The sequence below is a fragment of the Periplaneta americana genome, chromosome 4 (genome assembly GCF_040183065.1).
Source record: "Periplaneta americana isolate PAMFEO1 chromosome 4, P.americana_PAMFEO1_priV1, whole genome shotgun sequence".
Lineage (NCBI taxonomy): Eukaryota > Metazoa > Arthropoda > Insecta > Blattodea > Blattidae > Periplaneta > Periplaneta americana.
Genome location: NC_091120.1, coordinates 133,752,094 through 133,775,188, shown reverse-complemented (window position 1 = coordinate 133,775,188; position 23,095 = coordinate 133,752,094). Strand labels below are relative to the sequence as shown.

General features: G+C 34.3%; 1 protein-coding gene across 2 annotated transcripts in view; it reads right to left on the bottom strand.

The window, feature by feature from the left end:
* Csgalnact (Chondroitin sulfate N-acetylgalactosaminyltransferase) overlaps window positions 1-23,095 on the bottom strand; it is a 1,311,749-nt gene that overhangs the window by 389,649 nt on the left and 899,005 nt on the right. The window contains exon 5 of one of the 2 annotated variants that reach the window (XM_069823987.1): window positions 13,984-14,179. The exons of the other annotated variant lie outside the window; for it this stretch is intronic. Coding sequence (XP_069680088.1) covers window positions 14,108-14,179 — 72 coding nt within the window. The 3' untranslated portion in view covers window positions 13,984-14,107. Of the gene's footprint in view, window positions 1-13,983; window positions 14,180-23,095 lie in introns of those variants that run through there. 2 annotated transcript variants of the gene reach the window in all.

Sequence of the window (23,095 nt, the reverse complement as noted above, 5' to 3'; positions counted from 1 at the left end):
GCTCTTGGGCAGAACACCATGAATTGAATGAATACTAATATCATTCGCAGCAAGGAAAGGAAACTGTATTGAGACACACATTTACAGATCTTTTGAAATATCATATTCCTATTTTACCAGCAATGGAAAAATCTAGTCCAGACCTGTTATGGATGCTTACGACTATACTGTATTTAGAATAATTGAACATGATTTAATTCTACATTTCGTTATTCATTGATACCCATAGATATTTAAATCCAGTTTCATAAAAAAAAATATATTACCAAAAATCTCTCAGAATCACTACAAGCCATCGATAAAAGTTTTGTCGATAACAGACCTAGATGGAGTAGTAATAGCAACATTTACAAGCAATCAATCATTCTTGATTGATAGGGATCAAAAAAGCAGCACCACCTTGCATTTTTACCGTGATAATTTTACATAGTGTTTACCCATCTTCGATTTCGGCTTCTTACATATTATCTCGAACCACATTTTATAGGCTTATTATCCTGACAAGTCGGAGGATTATTTTTTATCCTGTGTTACCAACAGTGTAATAGTAATTTGCGAAAGGAAATGTCTCATATATATTAATCATTTCCTTGTGACGTATCTAGTTTTGAGGAAATTTGTTAAATCTGTTTAAACGCTTCACGAATATTCAATTACTTCTTTTTTCTCAAATAAAGCTATACTGACATCACGGAACTAACTTCAAATTCAGAAATACTGATGTTAATCCGGACACGTAACGTTAACATATCCACTTTTAAACAGTTCTCACATTAAACGAAGAGCCGAGAATATTGTACTGAATTTCAGTGAACAATAAAATTCAGTTCTCTTTGTTTTCCATTTCTTCTGTTATTGAATTAATCATATCCGAAAGAGCTTTATTCAATTTCTTTTAGTAAATCGCTTAAGGCCATGTATTGAGGGTCTCTATCACCACGGCATGGCGCGTCCTCAGGTTGCGGATAGAGGAGACGGCCTCCAGATGCGAATATATTGAATAAGCAGTCGTGGACAGCCGATAAGGGGTGGTCCTCCAGCTTGGGGGTTGGGCGAAGGGCTAACAACCCATCACCGTAAAAAAACAGCTTGTTACGAATCCCTACAATATGCCTCGGAATAGGACTGATTCTCTGGCACGACTACAGCAAAGGAATAAGGTTTTGAGATTTGGCACTTGGAACGTAACTAGTCTTTATAGAACAGGAGGGGTAACATTAGTAGCTAAAGAACTAGCTAGATATAGAATGGACTTCGTGGGAGTACAAGAGGTTAGGTTAGATGGGAATGGCATATCACAAATAGGAGATAACTTGTTGTATTATGGGGAAGGAAACAATAATCACCAATTAGGAACAGGATTCTTTGTTCATAAAAGAATAAAATCAGCAGTAAAAAAAGGTCGAATTTATCAGTGACAGGTTATCATATTTAGTACTTAAGGGTAGATGGTGCGACATCATAGTTATAAATGCTCACGCCCCTACAGAAGAGAAAGACGACCATATAAAGGAGAGCTTCTATGAGGAATTGGAACATACTTTTGATCAGTTCCCTAGATATCACATGAAAATTTTATTGGGGGATTTCAACGCTAAAGTAGGACAGGAGGATATTTTTAGACCAACTATTGGAAAAGAGAGCCTACACGTAACTAGTAGTGACAATGGAGTTAGATTAGTCAACTTCCCCACAACGAAAAATTTAATTGTCAAAAGTACAACATTCCCCCATAAGGATATACATAAATATACTTGGACTTCTCCAGATGACACACGACCAAATAGATCACATCTTAATAGATAAACGGAGACATACTAGTATAGTAGACATTCGAACTTTCAGGAGTGCAGACTGTAATTCTGACCGTTATTTGGTAATTGGAAAATTAAGAGAAAGATTATCAGTAGCCAAGCGAGTAGAGCAACAAGTTAATATTACTAAATTCAATATTTTGAAATTAGAGGAAGAGGAAACTAAGCAAAATTATCAGGTCGAAATTTCGAATAGATTTGCCACTTTAGAAATTTCCGACGAAGTTGAGAAAGAATTAGATGTTAACAGCGTGTGGGAAAATATCAGAGATAGTATCAAAATTGCAGCTGAGCAGAGCATAGGTTATTATGAAACTAAGAAAAAGAAACCGTGGTTTGATGAAGATTGTTGCATCGTAGTAGAAAGAAGGAAACAGGCAAAATTGAAATTCTTACAGGGTCCAGTTGAGGAGAAGAGAGATAATAATTTCAATGAAAGACGGGAAGCAAGTCGTACACTTAGGAATAAAAAGAGAGGTTACTTGAAGGAAAAACTGAATGAGGTAGAAACAAATAGTAAGAATAAAACATTAGATATTTATATAAGGGTATAAAGGAATTTAAGAATGGATATCAGCCAAGGGTAAACGTGATCAAGGATGAGAATGGTGACTTGCTTGCAGACTCTCCATCAATCCTAAACAGATGGAAAAACTATTTTGCGCAACTACTAAATGTACATTGGCCAGATAGAAATGATCGGGACGAAATTGAATTACAAACTGCTGAGCCATTTATACCCGAACCCACGCTTTCAGAAATCGAAATTGCGATAGAAAATCTGAAAAAGTACAAGTCTCCAGGTATCGATCAAATTCCAGCAGAATTAATACAAGAGGGTAGAAGTGCATTATATAGCGAAATTTATAAACTTGTACTTGCTATTTGGGAAAGGGAAATTGTACCAGAACAATGGAAGGAGTCCATAATTGTACCTATTTTAAGAAGGGGGACAAAACCAACTGTGATAACTTTCGAGGAATATCACTTTTGTTGACGTCATACAAAATGTTGTCCAATATTCTTTTGAGAAGATTAGCTCAGTACGTAGATGAAATTATTGGGGACCATCAGTGCGGTTTTCGGCGTAATAGATCGACTATTGATCAGATTTTTTGTATTCGACAGATAATGGAGAAAAAATGGGAGTATAAGGGTACAGTACATCAGTTATTCATAGATTTCAAAAAAGCATATGACTCGGTTAAGAAGGAAGTATTATATGACATTCTTATTAAATTTGGTATTCCCAAGAAAATAGTTCGATTAATTAAAATGTGTCTCAGTGAAACATACAGCAGAGTCCGTATAGGTCAGTTTGTATCTGATGCTTTTCCAATTCACTGCGGGCTAAAGCAGGGAGATGCACTATCACCTTTACTTTTTAACTTCGCTTTAGAATATGCCATTAAGAAAGTTCAGGATAACAGGCAGGGTTTGGAATTGAACGGGTTACATCAGCTTCTTGTCTATGCGGATGTCGTGAATATGTTAGGAGAAAATCCACAAGCGATTAGGGAAAACACGGGAATTTTACTGGAAGCAAGTAAAGCGATCGGAATGGAAGTAAATCCCGAAAAGACAAAGTATATGATTATGTCTCGTGACCAGAATATTGTACGAAATGGAAATATAAAAATTGGAGATTTATCCTTCGAAGAGGTGGAAAAAATCAAATATCTTGGAGCAACAGTAATAAATATAAATGACACTCGGGAGGAGATTAAACGCACAATAAATATGGGAAATGGCTGTTATTATTCGGTTGAGAATCTTTTGTCAGCACCTCTGTTGTCAAAAAATCTGAAAGCTAAAATTTATAAAACAGTTATATTACCGGTTGTTCTGAATGGTTGTGAAACTTGGACTCTAACTTCTAGGGAGGAACAGAGATTAAGTGTGTTTGAGAATAAGGTGCTTAGGAAAATATTTGGGGCCAAAGCGGGATGAAGTTACAGGAGAATGGAGAAAGTTACACAACGCAGAACTGCACGCATTGTATTCTTCACCTGACATAATTAGGAACATTAAATCCAGACGTTTGAGATGAGCAGGGCATGTAGCACGTATTGTTGAATCCAGAAATGCATATAGAGTGTTAGTTGGGAGGCCGGAGGGAAAAAGACCTTTGGGGAGGCCGAGACGTAGATGGGAAGATAATATTAAAATGGATTTTAGGGAGGTGGGATATGATGATAGAGACTGGATTAATCTTGCACAGGAAGGGACCGATGGCGGGCTTATGTGAGGGCGGCAATGAACCTTCGGATTCCTTAAAAGCCATTTGTAAGGAAGTAAGTAAATCGCTTAAGGGGTTAGGTACAGCTTACAGCAGTAACATTTTTAGAAATATTCAACATTTTTTCCTCCATTACTGTATCTTGTACAGTAATAGAAATTGGTATGTGTAAACACTGTTCTTCTACTATATGCAAAAATATTTTTACGATTTAAAATAATTATTTATATATTTTTGCCATTCAGTATGGTGGCAGTTCACTGTGCAGTGATGAAGCGTTTCCCTCATAACTCATAAATTTGCTAAGTTTTTCATGTTCTCTTTATTTTATTATATTGCTGAAACTCATGTTTACAATATAATGCTTTTTCAACTACATTCCTTTAAAAATAACATATTTTTTATTTCGTGTTATTAGAAAATATTGATATTTGACCATTTTTTAAATTAATTTATTTTTATCCGAGAATCTATCAAAGGTAGAGGAGTGATTTTTCATCATATTGTAGATATGTCATGCATAAATACACACAAATAAATTTCATCACAGAATATTAGATAGTTTTTGAGTCGTGAGGGACACTCTTCATCACTACACAGTGAACTGCCACCATTTTGAATTTGGAAAAATGTAGCCTAAATAATTTTTTTAATCGTAAAAATATTTTTTTCATATAGCAGAAGGACAATGCTTTACACATACTAATTTTCATTATTGTACAAAATACAGTAATGGAGGAAAAAAATTTTGAATATTTCCAAAATTTTACTGCTGTAACCTGTACCTAATCCCTTAATAACGCTGTCGTATTCGCTTCACTTGAATACATATTTCTGGTAAGAAAGGACACTATTCCATGTATTTATTAAGATCTAGGCCTTCTCAGACTTCACGTTATTCACAACACCTATGAAAGGGCCCAATTCCTGGAATAATCCCATGTTTATAGAGATAATAACAATAATAATAATACTTACTTACTGGCTTCTAAGGAACCCGGAGGTTCATTGCCGCCCTCACATAAGCCCGCCATGGTTCCATATCCTGAGCAAGATTAATCCAGTCTCTATCGTCATATCCGACCTCCCTCAAATCCATTTTAATATTGTCCTCCCATCTACGTATCGGCCTCCCCAAAGGTCTTTTTCCCTTCGGTCTTCCAACTAACACTATATACATATCTGGATCCGCCCATACGTGCTACATGCCCTGCGCATCTCAAACATCTGGAGTTAATGTTCCTAATTATGTCGCGTTAAGAATACGATGCGTCCAGCTCTGCGTTGTGTAACTTTCACCATTCTCCTGTAACTTCATCCCTCTTAGCCCCACATATTTTCCTAAGAACCTTATTCTTAAACATCGTTAACATCTGTTCCTCTCTCAAAGTGAGAGTCCAAGTTTCACAGCCCTACAGAACAATCGGTAATATAACCAACATTCAGACAGCAGACAGCAGATTAGATGACAAAAGCTTCTCAACCGAATAATAACAGGCATTTCCCATATTTAATCTGCGTTTAATTTCCTCCCGGGTGTCATTCATATTTGTTACTGTTGCTCCAAGATATTTGAATTTTTCTACCTCTTCGAAGGATAAATCTATTATTATAATTATTATTGCTATTATTATTATTATTATTATTATTATTATTATTACTATTATTATGTAATAAAGACCTTTTAGAAATGATTGAATCTATCTATGAATATACATAAAAATACCTAATAATTTGAGAAAATATTAGTTGTGATTATTCAGTGAGGATGGCGATATATATATATATATATATATATATATATATGAATATAAGTATAGATAAAAATATTTAATATATTCAATATAAAAAATTTTTCATAATCTTCAACATTACGGTTCAGGCAAGTAAGCCTATTTCGTATTAACATCAGCGAATTTTAAGATAATTGGGAACTGATGGCTCCATCTCGTACTTAGTCGCCTTCCTTTCAGTTTATTCTTAATACGTCTGAGGCATGTTGGCACGATAATTGACCGACCACATGCCGGGCAGGGAGCCACTCGTCTGCCGCTAGGATAGTAAGCGTGCTGTCGCAATTTAACTGGTTAAAAATAGGACATCACTTGGTACTGATCCTGCTAACAGAAAGAAGACTATGTACGTGATGTCCTTTGTTTAGTAGGTTATTTTACGAGCTGTATCAACATCTTAGGTTATTTAGCGTCTGAATGAGACGAAGGTGATAATGCCGGTGAATTGAGTCCGGAGTCCAGCACCGAAAGTTACCTAGCATTTTGCTCAAATTGGGTTGAGAGAAACCCCCGGAAAAAACTCAACCAGATAACTTGCCCCGACAGGGATTCGAAGCCGGGCAACCTGATTTTGCGGTCAGACGCGCTAACCATTACTCCACAGGTGTGGAGGATGTCCATTTTTTCGTAAGCATATTTCTGAAGAAATTATCATTTACACTTAGTAGTCCTTCCCTTGTAATGGACCAGAGTGTTCTTTGTAGTTTTTCTTTCAGTTCATCTAGCGTATGAGGATTAGTTATACACTTTAATTTTGAACGTTCTCCAGAGATATTAATCACAATACGTGAGAACTGGCGATTTGACGGACTATAAATTCCTACTTATAATTCTGTCTCCAAATATCCGGCGCACTTCGATCATGTATTCGAAGGCAATATGGACTTCGGGATAAATAATAAATGAAGTATAGTAGGCCTATAAATGACATCGTAGGCAGTGTTTCCAACTGAAATGTACGGTAAGTAGCTAAACCATAGTTCAAAAATCGCTAGATACCTCCTTATCAATGGAGAAAGGTTTTTTTCTAACGCTAGAGAGTGAGGAAAAAAATCGCTAATTTCCTATTTAAGCAATAGAAAAGTTAAAGAAAAGTTGGACCGAAAAACGGTTAAAAGTGGCTAAATTTACACATTAGAGTTCGTGTGAACATAATCTCAAATACTATTTGTCGACTTTTTTTTGCCAATTTATTGATCTGAATCAAATCTAGACTCCGCAAGACTCCTGTAATAAATCATTTTCAGTGCCTACAAACGCGATCATCTCAAGCAATTCTTTCTTTTCTTTTTTTTAATAGTATCCAATCACTCGTAACTGGGGGGAAAAACTCTCTCATGTTAAAGACAGTTATATAGTACTCGTAGTTATCGAATTGTATCGCGTGACGTTAGAGTTTACCGTATCAAGGAACACGTTAGTGCAAGAACTCTCGAATATACCGGGTGAGGCACTTAAAACAGGCCACCCGAATAACGCGGCCATTTTTAGTGATAGAAGAACATTCTTCGGACAAAATTCGCTTGGACTGAATGGGGATATAATATGATATTAATAGTTTTTGCATAGGTGGATGTGTAAAGGAGATATGAAAGTCAACTTCGTGATTTTAAATGGATCGATAGGTTTCATTGTTGACATCTTAATAGTGCCTTTGAAGGGACATACGCCAACTCTGTTTGAAGGGTCATTCAAAATAAAGATAAGCGACTAAGAAAATTGGTTACCGGTACTTCAAGGAGCTGATTAACAACTTGGTTGCCCTGGTGTACAGATGGATCCGTATAAATCGAATGTAAACATTAAACTTGCTGTATATTCATGATCACCATTTTGAATATGCAGTATGATGTAAGTCAGTTATCGAAATATTTGATCTGTTTTCTTTTTATAAAAGTTTTGTTCATCATTGAGTTTCATCGACTTTGAATGACCCTGAAACATATGCATTATAAGCGTCTTTAAAGGCATTATTAAAACGTACAGCTTGATTCAGGGATTTCGGCCCCTGCAAAAAGTAAGTAGACTAAGAGCGAGTTAAGGTCCATTCACAATGAAAATTAAACACAACCGTAATATAAACACAGAAGTTTGCGCTCAGGCTACCAAATGGGATCATTCACAATGATTCACATAAGCATTGACATAAACATTACCGTTAGACGTTAACATGAAAGTTTGCAAACTCCAAACTTTCATGCTTATGCTTACGTGATTTGCAAACAGAACACAATCGTGGAGCGCTGAAGTATACGACAGAATATGAGGGAATGGCGTCGTTGTTATGTTTCCATGGTTACCAAGTATCTTAGCGGTTATGTTTATGTTCCCATCGTGAATGGTCTTGATTTTACCGTAACGTTTACATTTAAGTTAACGCTTACGTTATATTTACTTTTCATTGTGAATCAACATTTACTCATCACTACTGGCAGGCTGGGTCACACAGGTCAAGGCGCGTAGACATAACACCTAACACTTCCTTCTTATCATGTCGCGGTACATTCCGCCTTAAAATGATGTGTTTTGTTACATATTATGTTAAAGACATGTTTCTGCACTTTTTCATAGAACTTTATACTTGGTCTAACTGTATTATTTACACCCTCATACCTTATTACATGTTGATAGATTCTTCCGTTTATATGTCTATTTTTTGCATGGTTTAGCCTACATTCTTAACTTGTTTTCTGTAGTTATATTTATTTAAAATTGTATTTTAAAAAGTTTATAACAAATAATTGAGAACATTATTGTTATGATCAGTGGCCAGGTTCAAATCAAAACTGGCTTCCTAGGTATCTGAAATATTTATAGAAAAGCACGACAGATAATGGCATGAGATTAAAATGTATATGATATACTAGACCAGTCATTTCCAACTGGCCAGCCTGTGACGTCGGAGCGCGTTTCCCCTCTCGGAGCAGAGCTAGTAGAGCACCGTAGGAGGGTAGTGTTGTGTTTCCGGTATTTAAACATCTCTATCCTTACCACTGTCACTCCCCTACTATGTTCTTACAGCTATGCTTCCCATCTCAAGGACCTCCAGACCAGGGACGTGTGACGTCACAGAGCCAGCAATTTCTCCGTGATGCACTTTATTCAAAATCCTTTAACATAATCCTAGATGTAGGATCACCCGGTTTAAGTTCTTGCACCATCGAGGTACATTTAGGCATATAAAGTTTTAACTTAAGTAACTTCATAGTACTTTGTACAGAACTGTAATAATTTCCCATTTGCTGAGAAAGACGGCTCAGAGATTTCTTAGGGAAATTTTTCAGAAGTTGTACAATGGCTTCAAGAGTTTCTTCTGTAAGACTGTTCGTCGCCTTCTTCGCTTCTTATCTTGAACACTTTCATTTCCCAAAATGTATTAACTAATTTATGAATCGTATCACAACTTGGAATTCGATCACCTAGGAATTTCTCTTGAAATAATCTCCTGACACATTGAGCAGATTCTGTACGGACATATTAATCGCAAATAAACACCCCCGATGTGGAATAGAATAATTTGGCCTATTATTTGCTGTTTATTCTTAGCAGACTGTACACGTGTAGTTGCTTGCATTGTTCAAACAACATTAACTGTGTCACGTGAGACGGGTCAAAACGGGTTATCCACGCCCACCCACTTCCCCGTCCGGCCGTAGGCGTTGCCTTATCGGCTCAGGCAGTTCCCGCAGTTGATCGGATAATCCAGTATTTAATGATTATATGTAAGTTCAAAGTAACATTAATGATTTATTCAGAAATATCATCTTTACCTTCTTCTTGAAACGTTGACTTTCGAGATACATTGCGCTTCTAGTAGTCCAAGCCATTTCCTTAAGTGTTGCAGTCGCATGATTCTCATCTTGACTGCTTCTTATCTCCTTTTACTTTCTCTCTAACCCACAGACCTGTCTCGCAGGACTTGGTTTTTTTTTTAATACTTTCGGTTTATGAACTCTTTGTTGATCTCTCTATAGTTTTAAATATTCGATTTTGTTTCCAGTTTTATTCTTTATACGAGCCCTGCCCAAGTTTTACGCTCTCCGAGTCAGCTCACAGCTCGAGAGCGGAATGCAGATATTGGCTGCGCTCTATTTAAAGGTGGACTGGAAGAAGGGGTGATCTTGTACAAAGTACATCAGAAGTACTAGTACGAGTGTTCAGAAAATGAATTCCCGTTCAGTGTTTACAAAACTGTCTTGGACTCATAATAATTAATAAAGAAATACTGTATTTATTTTTTATTTTATTATACGAGCCCTGCACAAGTTTTACGCTCTCCGAGTCGGCTCACAGCTCGAGAGCGGAATGCAGATATTGGCTTTGTACAAAATGTACATCAAAAGTACTAGTACGAGTGTTCATGAAATGAATTCCCGTTCAGTGTTTACAAAACTATCTTGGACTCATAATAATTAATAAAGAAATATTTACTTTACAGAAATAATAAAAACTGTATAGCTACTTAAATATACAATATCATTTTGTAATATTTTTATTTATCAGTACATGAAAACGGGGTTTTATGCTGTAGGCAGCTTAAAGGAACAGTACTGATCGTAATGAAACAACAGTTACAGATGTTCGATGTCTGCCTTTATTAAAGTTGATAATAGAAAACAGTTGCTCACAAATATAGGCCTAAATGTTGATCCAAACTTAGCAATCATTTTGACAGCCACCTTGTATAGTCGTGGATATTATTGCTGAGGTTTAGTCTTGTAAAACTCAACCAGACTAGTAGTATTATTCAAACGGTCTTTAGCACTTAGGCCATATTGAATATAAATAACTTCAAAATGTAAATCGTATGACATTGTTTCAACTAGTGTTAAAGGAATTTATTATGATAACTTTAAGCTTCTTTCCAATTAAGACAAGATCTTGGAACCTAGAATTAAATTCATTTTGAATTTCAATTAATATTTCCACATAATCGTTTAACATGGCTTCATCAGTAGCAGTTTCTATCGTTCGAAAGTGAGCCACATTACCTTCCCGAAACTGACTTACGAGAAGTGTACGTTTACGACTGAAATTCCGTAATTTATTCAACATATCAGCAATGAGCTCGCCTTTTCCCTGAAGAGAGATATTTAAATTGTTGAAGATTAATAAATTCTAATGTACCCTACCTCATGTAATAATGCAAATTTCAACTCCTGAATCATTTTACTGCGGTCTTCACCAACAAAACCGTCGTATCTGTATGTGTGGACTAGTAATGACGCATTATATTATGTTTTCCTCTTTCTTTCAAACTTTTGTGGTAGACAAGGATTGACTCCAGCTGCTGTGAAAAAAAAAAAGCATTTTTACATGCAATATTGAAAGAATTTGCATGATAATCACTTTTCCGTCTTTTAGATTCCTCCAATATGTAGCCGTAGATAGGCAAAGTGATAATACATACTACACCAGATAGCAGCGTGGACTATCTTCTACCTAAGCAGGCTTACGTCATTCCGACGTATCTTTTCGGCGAGGTGTTAGACGGCTCAATGAGCGCCGTTTGTGAAGGGCTGCTTTATAACAATCTCTCTGTGTGTGACGGAAGGAAACTTAGAATATAATAACGGTGCTGTTTTGTAGATTTTTGTTATCAAAGATGAATTTTTAATTAATTTCACTTTTGTGCCACTATTTTCTGTATATATTTTGTCTAGTTATATTCGAATTATTATGATTAATATAAAAATATTTCTGTAGAGTTTTTATACTTTTGACATAACAATACATAGTTGTCTGCTAATACAAATGATTCTGTGTTGTTGCCATTTTATAGTCGTCTCGAAGTACAAATAATTTTATTTTGTTGCCATTCATTCAATTCAAAGCAAACAGCTGCCCTTAGCTTGAGAGCCACACAAAGAAATAGCGACACCAGAACCCAGCTAAATTCGAGATGTCCTATTAGAATTTTTATTTCTCAGAGAATTTGAAACAATTTCCTCCTGGATATAGTCTATACAAATGTAAAGGGAAATGAGTAATACAATATCTCATAAATACAAACAGTGGGCAGAAGTGTACTATTGCATCGGCTCAAATGGTAGAAAGGCTGCCTGAGAATATACTGGTGTTATTCGAACATGGCTGATTTTATCGGCATGATTCAAAATATTCAGTTTTCATTAGAAGTTTATCACTTTTTCCAAAATTCATACACCAATTACTGCTCTTCAAATAGTCAGACATTTTTCTTTTCTAGAATTTAGGATTCAAATATTCAGACTTTTCTTATGCCAATGTTATTATTCTGATGTTTAAATTTTAAATATATATACTCCAGATAATTTATGATGTAATACTATAAATTTTTGTTTTAGAATTTAGACTTAAATTATAAGAAAATTAATTTAATTTAATTTTTTTTTCTTTGCCAATATTATTATTCGGATGTTTACACTTAAAATTTACATGCTAAAGAAATATAATGTAATACAATAAATTTTATTTTAACTGAAAACGTATCTTCGAAATACAGAATTAAAAAACCATTATACTAATTAACAGGGAAAGATGCACAGATGTTTTAGAGCAAGAACTGCTCATCTTCAGGTGTACACTAGTGATAGGTTTGTACAAATAATACAAGTGTACATAGATATATACATACAAAGTCATAATCAAAACAATTAGTCGATTACTCACAAACAAACACTCAATCACTTATAAAAACACTAAATTACCTATTCCTTCACACTAAATAGATTATTTACAAATATTTACAAATAATTACTAAGTCGCTTACTCATTAACACTAAATCGATTATTTACATATAAACACTAAATTACCTATTCCTTAACACTAAATAGATTATTTACAATTATTTGCAAATAATTACTAAGTCGCTCACTAATTAACACTCAATCGATTATTTACAAATAATTACTAAGTCGCTTACTCATTAACACTCAATCGATTATTTACATATAGGCCTAAACACTAAATTACCTATTCCTTAACACTAAATAGATTATTTACAATTATTTACAAATAATTACTAAGTCGCTTACTAATTAACACTCAATCGATTATTTACAATTATTTACAAATAATTACTAAGTCGCTTACTCATTAACACTCAATTGATTATTTACATATATACACTAAATTACCTATTCCTTAATACTAAATAGATTATTTACAATTATTTACAAATAATTACTAAGTCGCTTACTAATTAACACTCAATCGATTATTTACAATTATTTACAAATAATTACTAAGTCGCTTACTCATTAACACTCAATCGATTATTTACATATAAACACTAAATTACCTATTTCTTAACACTAAATAGATTATTTACAATTATTTACAAATAATTACTAAGTCGCTTACTAATTAACACTCAATCGATTATTTACAATTATTTACAAATAATTACTAAGTCGCTTACTCATTAACACTCAATCGATTAGTTACATATACACACTAAATTACCTATTCCTTCACACTCAATCGATTTACAATTATTTACAAATAATTACTAAGTCTCATATTCATTAACACTCAGTCGATTATTTACAGATAAACACTATCTATTAATTCACACTCAATCTATTATTTAAAAATGAACATTAAATGACTTATTCATTCACACGTCACTTTATGTTTGATTCTTTATGTTTAATATGCTGTTTGTTTAGAGTAAATCTGAAAAATACTACAGCATGTGGTTTTAAGGAAAGATTAAAGAATTGAAATTGGGTTAAAATTAACACGCACCTAACAATATTATAGTATGGCATACTACATCTTGTTAGCTACACGTTGATTTTAATTCACTTTTTTCTTTCTTAACCTTTACTTAAAATCATATGCTGCTTGCTTATGACTTTGCATGTCCATATCTAGGTGTAGGTACTTATGTTAATTTACAACCATGCCACTTATGTAGATATGAAGACGTTTGTGCATGTCTGATTGATATTAATATAATTGGTTTTAAATTCATAATGTTAAAGATACGATTTTTGATAGAAAATCCCTCAAATGAGGAGGTGGAGGAGGAAATTGTAAATATTCACTGCTATTTTAAAATGTCTACAGAAATGTGACAATGGACAGAAGAAGTCGAGTGAGTCGAGTGTCAATATCAGATTTGGTGTAGAAAGGTCTCAGATTCTGTATGCTTGGGAAAGCTGCATGCTGTACTGTTGTACTGTACATGACAACAATTTAACATCGCCGTTAGACAATTTTTTTGAAGATAGCAAAACACCAACAAACAATTTCCAGCTCGGCAGTAGTTGTTCTAACGCTCATCTTCCCTATCCGCACTACAGCTCGGTTGTTGGGCTGTCTGGCTTGCATCAGGTAGGAGCATCTGAAAGACAAAATCCGCATGAAGCGATTAGACAGTGACGAGGAGATTTAGGCAAAGTATAGATGGAGCTGAGAGGAAAACCAGGAGACTGGTACACCTATCGCTACAACATGCAGGCTCTAACATCTAGCTCACGTGGCGTAAGGCCTTAGAATTTATTAAGGTTATTATTTACACACTTCAAAAAGTCATTTTTGTCGCTGTTTTCCTCAAAACGGCTTTTTACATTCTGCAATGTACGTTTTCTCAGAAACTGTATGACCAATTTAATTCAAATTTTTACACAGATGCGTAGTTATATACTTTATTTCACCATGTAATTAATAGTCATACTGATATGGTCATTCATACTGCATGTTAAATACACTGAAAGCGTGTTATTTTTCTATTGGAAATGTAGAAAATAACAAATAATATTTATTACTATTATTATTACTCTAATGAAGACACGAGTTTCTCTGTCCCTCAAATTGTTCCCAATATGTGTGTGAAAAAGTATTCACGCTTATTCTACGTTAGTTTTTGAGAAAACATACATTGAAACCAATGTTTTGAAGTAACTGAAAAACAGGAGTTTCAAAGAACTCATCGATGTAACTAAACGGCTAATCTAATCAGAATAAAATTCATGTAACATTTGTAAGATACATATAAATTGATTGTTTTTTTTTTGTAAATTATGGTCATTATTGATGTAATAATTTCAGAGATAAAAAACGATAACCTGTCATTATTGGTCACTTCAGTCTTCAACCTTTCTTTGAGTAGAGGCTGTGTAAAAAAAGTTTGTGGACTCTATATTTGGGTAATGAATTGGGGAAAAACGTAGAGAAAGACTTAGTATTTGTATGTGAAAAAATTGGTATTTATAGCCAATGAATTAGGAATATCATGGTAAAAATAGATATTTATAGGCGGAAAACATAGGTTTTTGTAGCCAGTGACTTCGAGAATCAAGCATTATATTTGCAACTGCAATAAACCAAATCTTGAATAAGATGAAAAGAATATGTGGTTTATTACTTACTGAACGATCCACGTATCTAGGGTCTGTGATTTTATTATGTAAAATTTATGATGTCGATAATGATGGTTATTATCATCTTCATCATCACCATCACATTCCACTAGCAAATTGGAGAGTTCATTATACAGGGTGTTTCAGGAGGAGTTACCGCCATATACGGAGCATATTTTCGAAGACATTTTGAGCAAAAATGTCGTATAAACATGGGTCCTATTCTCAATATTTTCAGAGGTACACTAACTATTGTAGAAGTTGTTTGTAAAATACCTTTTTTCTTTAGTTGTAAGTGTAAAAAAATATTACAGACAAATAATAAATTATTCAAAAGAATCATTTCTTTAATTGGGTAGCATTCTGAAGCTACAAATATGTTGTGAATTCAATTGTTGCTTCGTACAGAATTTGTTATTGCTATTTTTAACTACAAAATTACATTTTCCTTACGGACTTATCACAACAATAATTGCTACAAGTCACGCCAATCTTCTAAATTCTTTAAGAATGTAATTAGGATACAAAATTTAACTGTAAAGAATTATGTTTCTAGAAGTCATGTGATCTGTAACAATTGTTGTGATAAGTGCGTAAGAATATTGTCATTTTCAGTTTAAAATTAAAAAAAAAAATGTCTGTACAAAGAAACTAAAGTATTAACAACACATTTTTAGCTTCAGAATACTAGTCAATTGAAAAATTATATTTCTGAATAGTTCATTTTCTATTTGTAATATATTTCACCCTTAAAACTAAATAAAAGAGGTATTTTTCAAACAATTTCAAATTTGTGTAACAGAGAAAATATTGAGAGTAGGACCCACGTCTATATGACATATGATAACGTATGTAATATGCAGTATACTACAGTTTTATTGCCTTATCTGATGGAAATCACGTAAATTTTTTGTCCGCCTAAAATTCCATTCTTTTCGGTCGAAACAGAACGCGCATGCTTTGAGTAAGAAGGAAACCCGGCTACACTAAGACACTGAATCTTTTTTTAATCTGGTATTCATTATAATTTATCTTTAAATACATACCGTAATTCCTTTGATATCTTCCTACCTAAAGCTAGTTGTTTTCACGAGGATTATATATCTTCGGGCATTCCAATGTATGCTACATCTTAACGTCTGCAATGTTACAGACTTCATCTTCAGTGAAAATTTGCACTATCCGGAAGGTGACCTACATTATGTCTGGCTAATCTAAGCAACGGAGCGTCTTTAGATGAGTTTCCATCTCATAGAGACTGATGATGATATATTTTAAACTTCTGCATTGATTGTGCTGAGAAACAGATTTTTGGGTAGTACGGTGTTCTACTGCGTGCTGGAAAGTAATATCGCCAGCGTTTCGGAACTGAATACAGGTCTCATCTTGAAGGCATCCGCCTTCAAGGTTTATCCACAATGTTAGACTTATAACGTCTGGCTACTCCATACAACTGGGCTTTTGTCGGTGAATTTCCTTCCCATATACGCTGATGACATAAAATGTTACGCTTTTATGATGTTTGCATTGAAAAGGATTTTCTCCCTTTTGCAGGAACTTAACATTTCCAGCGTTTTGGAACTAATTACAGGTTGAATTTTCAAGATAAATTATTAATACAAACTGAAGGATCAAAGGATCACCTTCTCTCTTGCCCAATGTATGCCTAGCAAATTCAAGCAACAGGGCTTCTTTCGGTGTGTCTTCTTCCCACAGAAGCTGATGTAAAATTTAAGCTTGCACGGTGATTGTGCTGAGAAGCAGAATCGTTTATTATTCTACCCTATGCTAGAACTATCATCTCCAGCGTTTCGGAATTGTATACAAATTCCATTTCCAAGGTAAATTAGTGCGACGCGAAGGGTCATTCCATTTTGATTCCAAAGAAGCTATCTTTTTCGGTGAGTTATCTCCACATTGGACTCGCACAGTTATTGTGTTGAGAAGCACTTTTTGTTTGGGGTTATTTTACAATACGTTAGATCTTAACAACTCCAGCGTTTAGGACCTTTTCACAGGTCCCATTTCTGGAGACACATTTTTACGTACTCAAGGTCGTATATTATTTTGGGCTAATTGTGCCCGACTATTTAAAATAACTGTATAATTTTTAGCGAGTTTCCTCACCTAAAAGAGTGATTACATGAGATTTTAGGGTTTTAAAGTGATTGTGTCGATATAATTGTTTGGTATTTCACTATATGCTGGAATTTATCATATCTAATATTCAGGGACTACATACAGGTTCTATCTTCAGGATAAATATTACTATGACCATTACACTTTTACTACGTCTTTCAACTAACCATGCCTGCGTATCGCACAATTTTATCGTGTCCCTAGCATTTGTTTAATTTTATCGCGTCCCTTTCATTTGTTTATTTTTATCACCACCCTAGTATTTGTTTCTTTGTTTGCCAACATTTTAAACTGCACTGGTCTGAACGTCAAAAAAAAAAAAAAAAAAACAGGAAATTACAAACCACTCCAGTCGATGCACAGCAGTTTCAAATATGACTCGCATTGGCATTCAATAACAAGAATTAATAAAGATCACTGGTCATAGGTATGGATCTTCCCTGAAACGCTATTTGCAAGTAAATGAAGAGAACCATTCGGAAATCCTGAATAAGTTGAGGAATACACTATGTACATCAACGAGTTCACTTCTTTTACGTACACGTCCAATATAACATCAACTGAACCACCAACCACTAAAACATTCACATTTTAAAATTGTACTTTCAATAATATTGTTTCTTTTAAAATTATTCATGTTTATTTTTTATTTCATCATTACTAATTAAAAATTTTCTAATATATGTTTATATTATTTAGGTTATGTTATAGCTTCTGCTATATGGTATTATGGATAGTCACGTATCAGAGATTGTTTAATATTAAGATTTATTGAAAACCATCTGTCAAGTGACGTTGTTTACTGAGATCCGGATGATTGAAGTGGAATGCTACTGTTTTAATAAAAATGAAACGGAATCAACAAAGCCTTCTTGACTAGTAACCTTCCACAGAGTTCAATGAAGATTCCATAGTTGGCACGACTGATAACAAGAAAACAGCTAATCACGTTGCTTACGAGATGGTATATAATCTCGTAAGCAACAGCTACTGCCATCTTGCGTAAAGGTACCCAATAATACATTTGAAGATAGTTGTATTTTCGAAAGTCAATTAATATTTTATTGTATTGGACTACTTTGTTACTTCTAATCTTTACATACTTTCTTCTAATCGTGTAATAGTCAATTAAATCCCAATCGAGATTTGATTTTCTCTAGATAAATCAAAACCTCTAGTGAGATTACTCTTGATAATCGATTCTGTTAGACCCGTCGAGCCTGTCTCATTTGTCTGGAATCGCCAGAAATAGAAGGCCCAACACATTAGATGATTCTTTGGGTCGTTCTAAATTCCCCGAAGATTGAACCTGAAGAGTTTAAGTTCCATCACACGTTGAAATTCCCAAAGTATGCTTTGTCTTTGATAAATTTATGATTAATAGGCGAACAAATAAAAATGTAGTGGAGCTTTTAATGCAAAAACTTCCGTCTTAGGGTTGTTACGTCACTTCCTTAATTCATAGGCAAATTATTTTGTTGTTTCCGATTGTTATTTCCTAAGTTACGAGTACTTTACTGTATACGGAAGGTTTTTATACGAAGGAAAGTAATTCAATCGAGAATTGTTTCATTTTATCTATTTTCTATGGGAACTGGAAAGCGAAATCCAAAATGTAAAAAACACTCAAGTGTGTGTTTTTGTTATCTCCAAGCATCAATTATTAAAGTCAACGTGATTTAAGGGAGGAAGAATCCCAAAAGACCAAGGGAGGCATACATCTCTCTTATCTCCTGACTTCTTGTACATGATTTCCGACTTCACAACGCTCCTTCTTTCCTTCATTCTGCCTCACCATAAAGCCTAATCCCATTTTGTATTCCCTGAAATTCCATTTTAATGTTATTCTTTTATATCCTATATATATGTGTATATATATATATATATACACATATATATAGGATATAAAAGAATAACATTAAAATGTATATATATACACACACACACACACACACACACACATACGACTATTTCGGCGGCCATGATTATGCATCATACTTCGCATTTTTTATGATGGCGGTGAATAAACAGTGATAAGGCCATACAGGATGTGTGTAGCTTAATTTTCAAACTGAATGATTTCTTCTCTGGGACCGTTAACGTTTCTTCATTTATAAATTTCGCAACACATCAAAACTTGTTGGCTTATCAATATGAATACTTTGTGAATAATCTTTCCGATTTTCTCTTTGCCTCGTTAGAACCGAAAATCATCGCTTCAATAGTTTGTTATAATTGGCCATCCGTTTTCTCGCACTATATTTCTACGAAACCGTGATTTTGCAGTCCAACAGTTCCAATACATGCATGAATACATACATGCATACATACATACATACATACATACATAAGTACATACATACCTAAAATTTAATATAGAAAATATATTAGTAATTTGGATTCGCAGTTGCCATTTTTGTTATTCGAATCTGGCTGTAACTAACTGAACAATTCAAGTGAATTCGAATACAGTAGTTGAATATTAAAAATGGGCCAAACTTTCAGTGTTATAAACTCGTTTTAAGAGACTAGACTGAATGTTAATCTCGAGAGACAGCGAAATAGCGGAAGTGTGAAAGAGAACGACGGAAACAAAGTGAATTCGCAACCCTAGCAGAATAACACAAAAATTGAAATCGTACAAAAAAAAAAAGCTAATATAAATATATGCGTTACTGTAGAGGTTGTCCTTGTCTGTGTTTCCATATTTTTATTGTATTATTTGAGTACAACTTCTGCAATCTTATTATTTCTTAGTATGAAATAGAGAGGAAAAAGTTATATTTTCTAGGTGTTGGTAGTAGGAAAGTGTTTGGCGATGTGTGTATAGTTGAAAGGAAACAAAGAAAATGAAAAGACCGAGGGAATGAGAGTTTCGAAATTAAAGTGGACTTTTTACACTTTTGGAAATAACTTGAGTAACGCTAAATAAGACAAAAGTAGTGCCTAATGTACGAAGTGTTTATACGGTACGATAGTCTGTAACTTTTCGTGGACAAAATTCTACCGTGTCGATCCATCAATCCCCCGTCACTATCCATTTCAATATCCATTGTCATTACTAAGACAGTATTAACGAAAACGGTGTCGGCGTGATGTATTGTGACTGACGTACAGATGGCATCAGTGTGAGCAAACTTAGTACGCTTTCGCGGAGAAGGATGGAAGGACACACCTTAGGTCTACCCATAGACTTACTAAATAACCGCTAGACCGCTCACTGGCGCTAGTGTTATGCTCCCAAATTGAACAGGCAAGGAGCGGCCATTTGTTTGGTAGAACTGAATAAGTAGAGTTCTTTCGTGTGCTGCTTTTAATTATAGCAATGCACACGGATGTAAAGATAAAGAAGGAAGGAATGTTATATTTTACTGGTTAGTTAATCCATAATTTCTACGACGAATTTTTCTCCATATTATGTTACAGAAGACAAACTATTGTACTTGCCATGTGACTCTTCATGCTTCAAGTTTCCTCGAGTAAAGATTAACTGAAAGTGGATAGGTGCAAAACGCAGAGAGAACTTCTACTCTACAATGAATCATTCAGTGTGTTTAACTCATTTGAAGATAGTTGTTACCTTTCGAACTACGTTATTACACATTGTTATTGCCCTTCATTCACTCCATATCATTCATTTTCTTCAAACAGCTGTTGTTTCAGTGCATACATGAACAATTATTCACCGAATTTAAAGATACCGAAACTGCATAAATTATAAAATGGTATCTTTTTAAATACAAATGATTGCAAGTAATTCTTCTTGTGTGAGTTACGGATTAATGAAACATTTTCTTCTGCTGCTGCTGCTGTTGTTGCTACTGCTACTACTGCTTCTGATGATGATATGATGATGATGATGATGATAATAATAATAATAATAATAATAATAATAATAATAATAATGCTTTTTAACTTCATACAGCAGTATAACCCACAGACTGAATAAAAAAGTTGACATAGTAATTCTTTTATTAACCGAGTTTATGAATATTCACATTCAGAGTTCCTATGAAAATGATGCACGTCTGACAGCCAGGATTGCCGGGTATCGCTATTTAGGCGGGATTTTCCCAGTTTCCTTATTGAATCGCGATTAAAGTCAGGATTGACAAAAATCCCGATTTTACAGATATTAGTCTAGAATATATTTAAATTATTTCTATTTCCCATTATCCGATATTTTTATTTATATATTGACTCAGATGGTAACATTGTAAACATAGAGGTAACTCGCGGATATTTAGTAAGTCTATGACGTAGCCCAGCTGATTGCCGTAAGGTAACTGAACTCGAAAAATTATACTTCTCCTAGTTCTACCGCATTGTTTATTAATCCATTTCGGTCCCTAGTCACTGCTCTCGCAATTAGTAAACATTGTGTATTTTAAGTGCGTTGAGTGGCAAGAAAAACAGCGTTTTGATATCATATTTTACACTAATAACAGACACATATAATTGCTGCATTTCATAGTTTAGTGAACTATGTTTAAACATGGATTCATCGTCAGATACTGAAACTGTTGCAGTACCGGTTCCGAAAAAGAAAAGTTGCAAAATTAATTTAGTAGAAAATAGTTAAACATATTCGTGGTTAATAAAAGAAATAAATTATTATAGTATTCACTGTACTGTGTGTCCTTCGTATTTTAGTGTTTCTCACTAAGGCGAGTAAAAAGCACGCAAACACTACTTTACAGAAATCTGCTATAAGTCTTATAATAAAGTGTTGATAAGTCTAATATCTTAAGTTAGATTCTGATATCCCGATTTCCCTCGCAGAAAACCTAGAAACTCTACAGACAGCAGAAACACTCGTATTAAAGGTATCTCGCAAAGGAAGTATTGTTCCTTTAAACAAAAACATTTAGCTTTCGGATACGCAATAAAGCATATGTTCAAATAGGCTTAGCGGTTTCAAAATCCCGCGCGTTTTCTTCCAAACAAATGGCGGCTTTCCGCTGCTTCAATTTGGGAACATATTTCTCGCTTCTCCGCTACGGCGTGGTAGGGGCTCGGGTCTACCCGGCTAAATCGACAGATGGAACTATAGTCCGAGTCAGCTTACTTCATACCCTATGGGTGAAACCTAACATTTTTACCCATTACTACATATGCTAGTGGATTGTGGTGATTTCCTACTTTGCAGGTTTAATTTTCATTTGTCAACTTCGTTTCGAATTTCGATACTGACAAATACTACAAATGGTAATGATTTTGTAATTGTTATGTTGGCAGCTGAGACAGACGTTGTCAGTATTGAAGTTCCATGAAATTAAAATTCTACTAGATTTCTGAGCCGGTTACTGGAAACTAGTGAAATTTGAACATACTAATTGTCAATTGATATCAGTATTAATATTAATACGAGTACATACTAGTTATTTTATGTGTTGCATTGGGGCTACAATTCAAAACTGTAGTCAGGTAAGTGTATAAATAAATATTACATACTTGGGTGTGATAATCCAGGTGGGCAATCGATAGAAATACCATTTCACATTTTAATGAATTTCTTTCGTCTTTAGATTTTTATTACAATAATGTCCAAAAGAAGAAAAAGCAGGCAGCGATTCCAACAAGAAAGCGTAAAGCGTGCTGCGAGAGTCGGGTAACTTCCCCTACTGGCGCTATTTTTTTTTTTTTTTTTTTCAGAATTAAACCGAAAGCACATAATGAAGAAGGAATTATGCTCACGGAGACAGCAATTATAACTAGAATAGCAAAATTATTAAAAATAAGTATTCTTAAGCGTACAT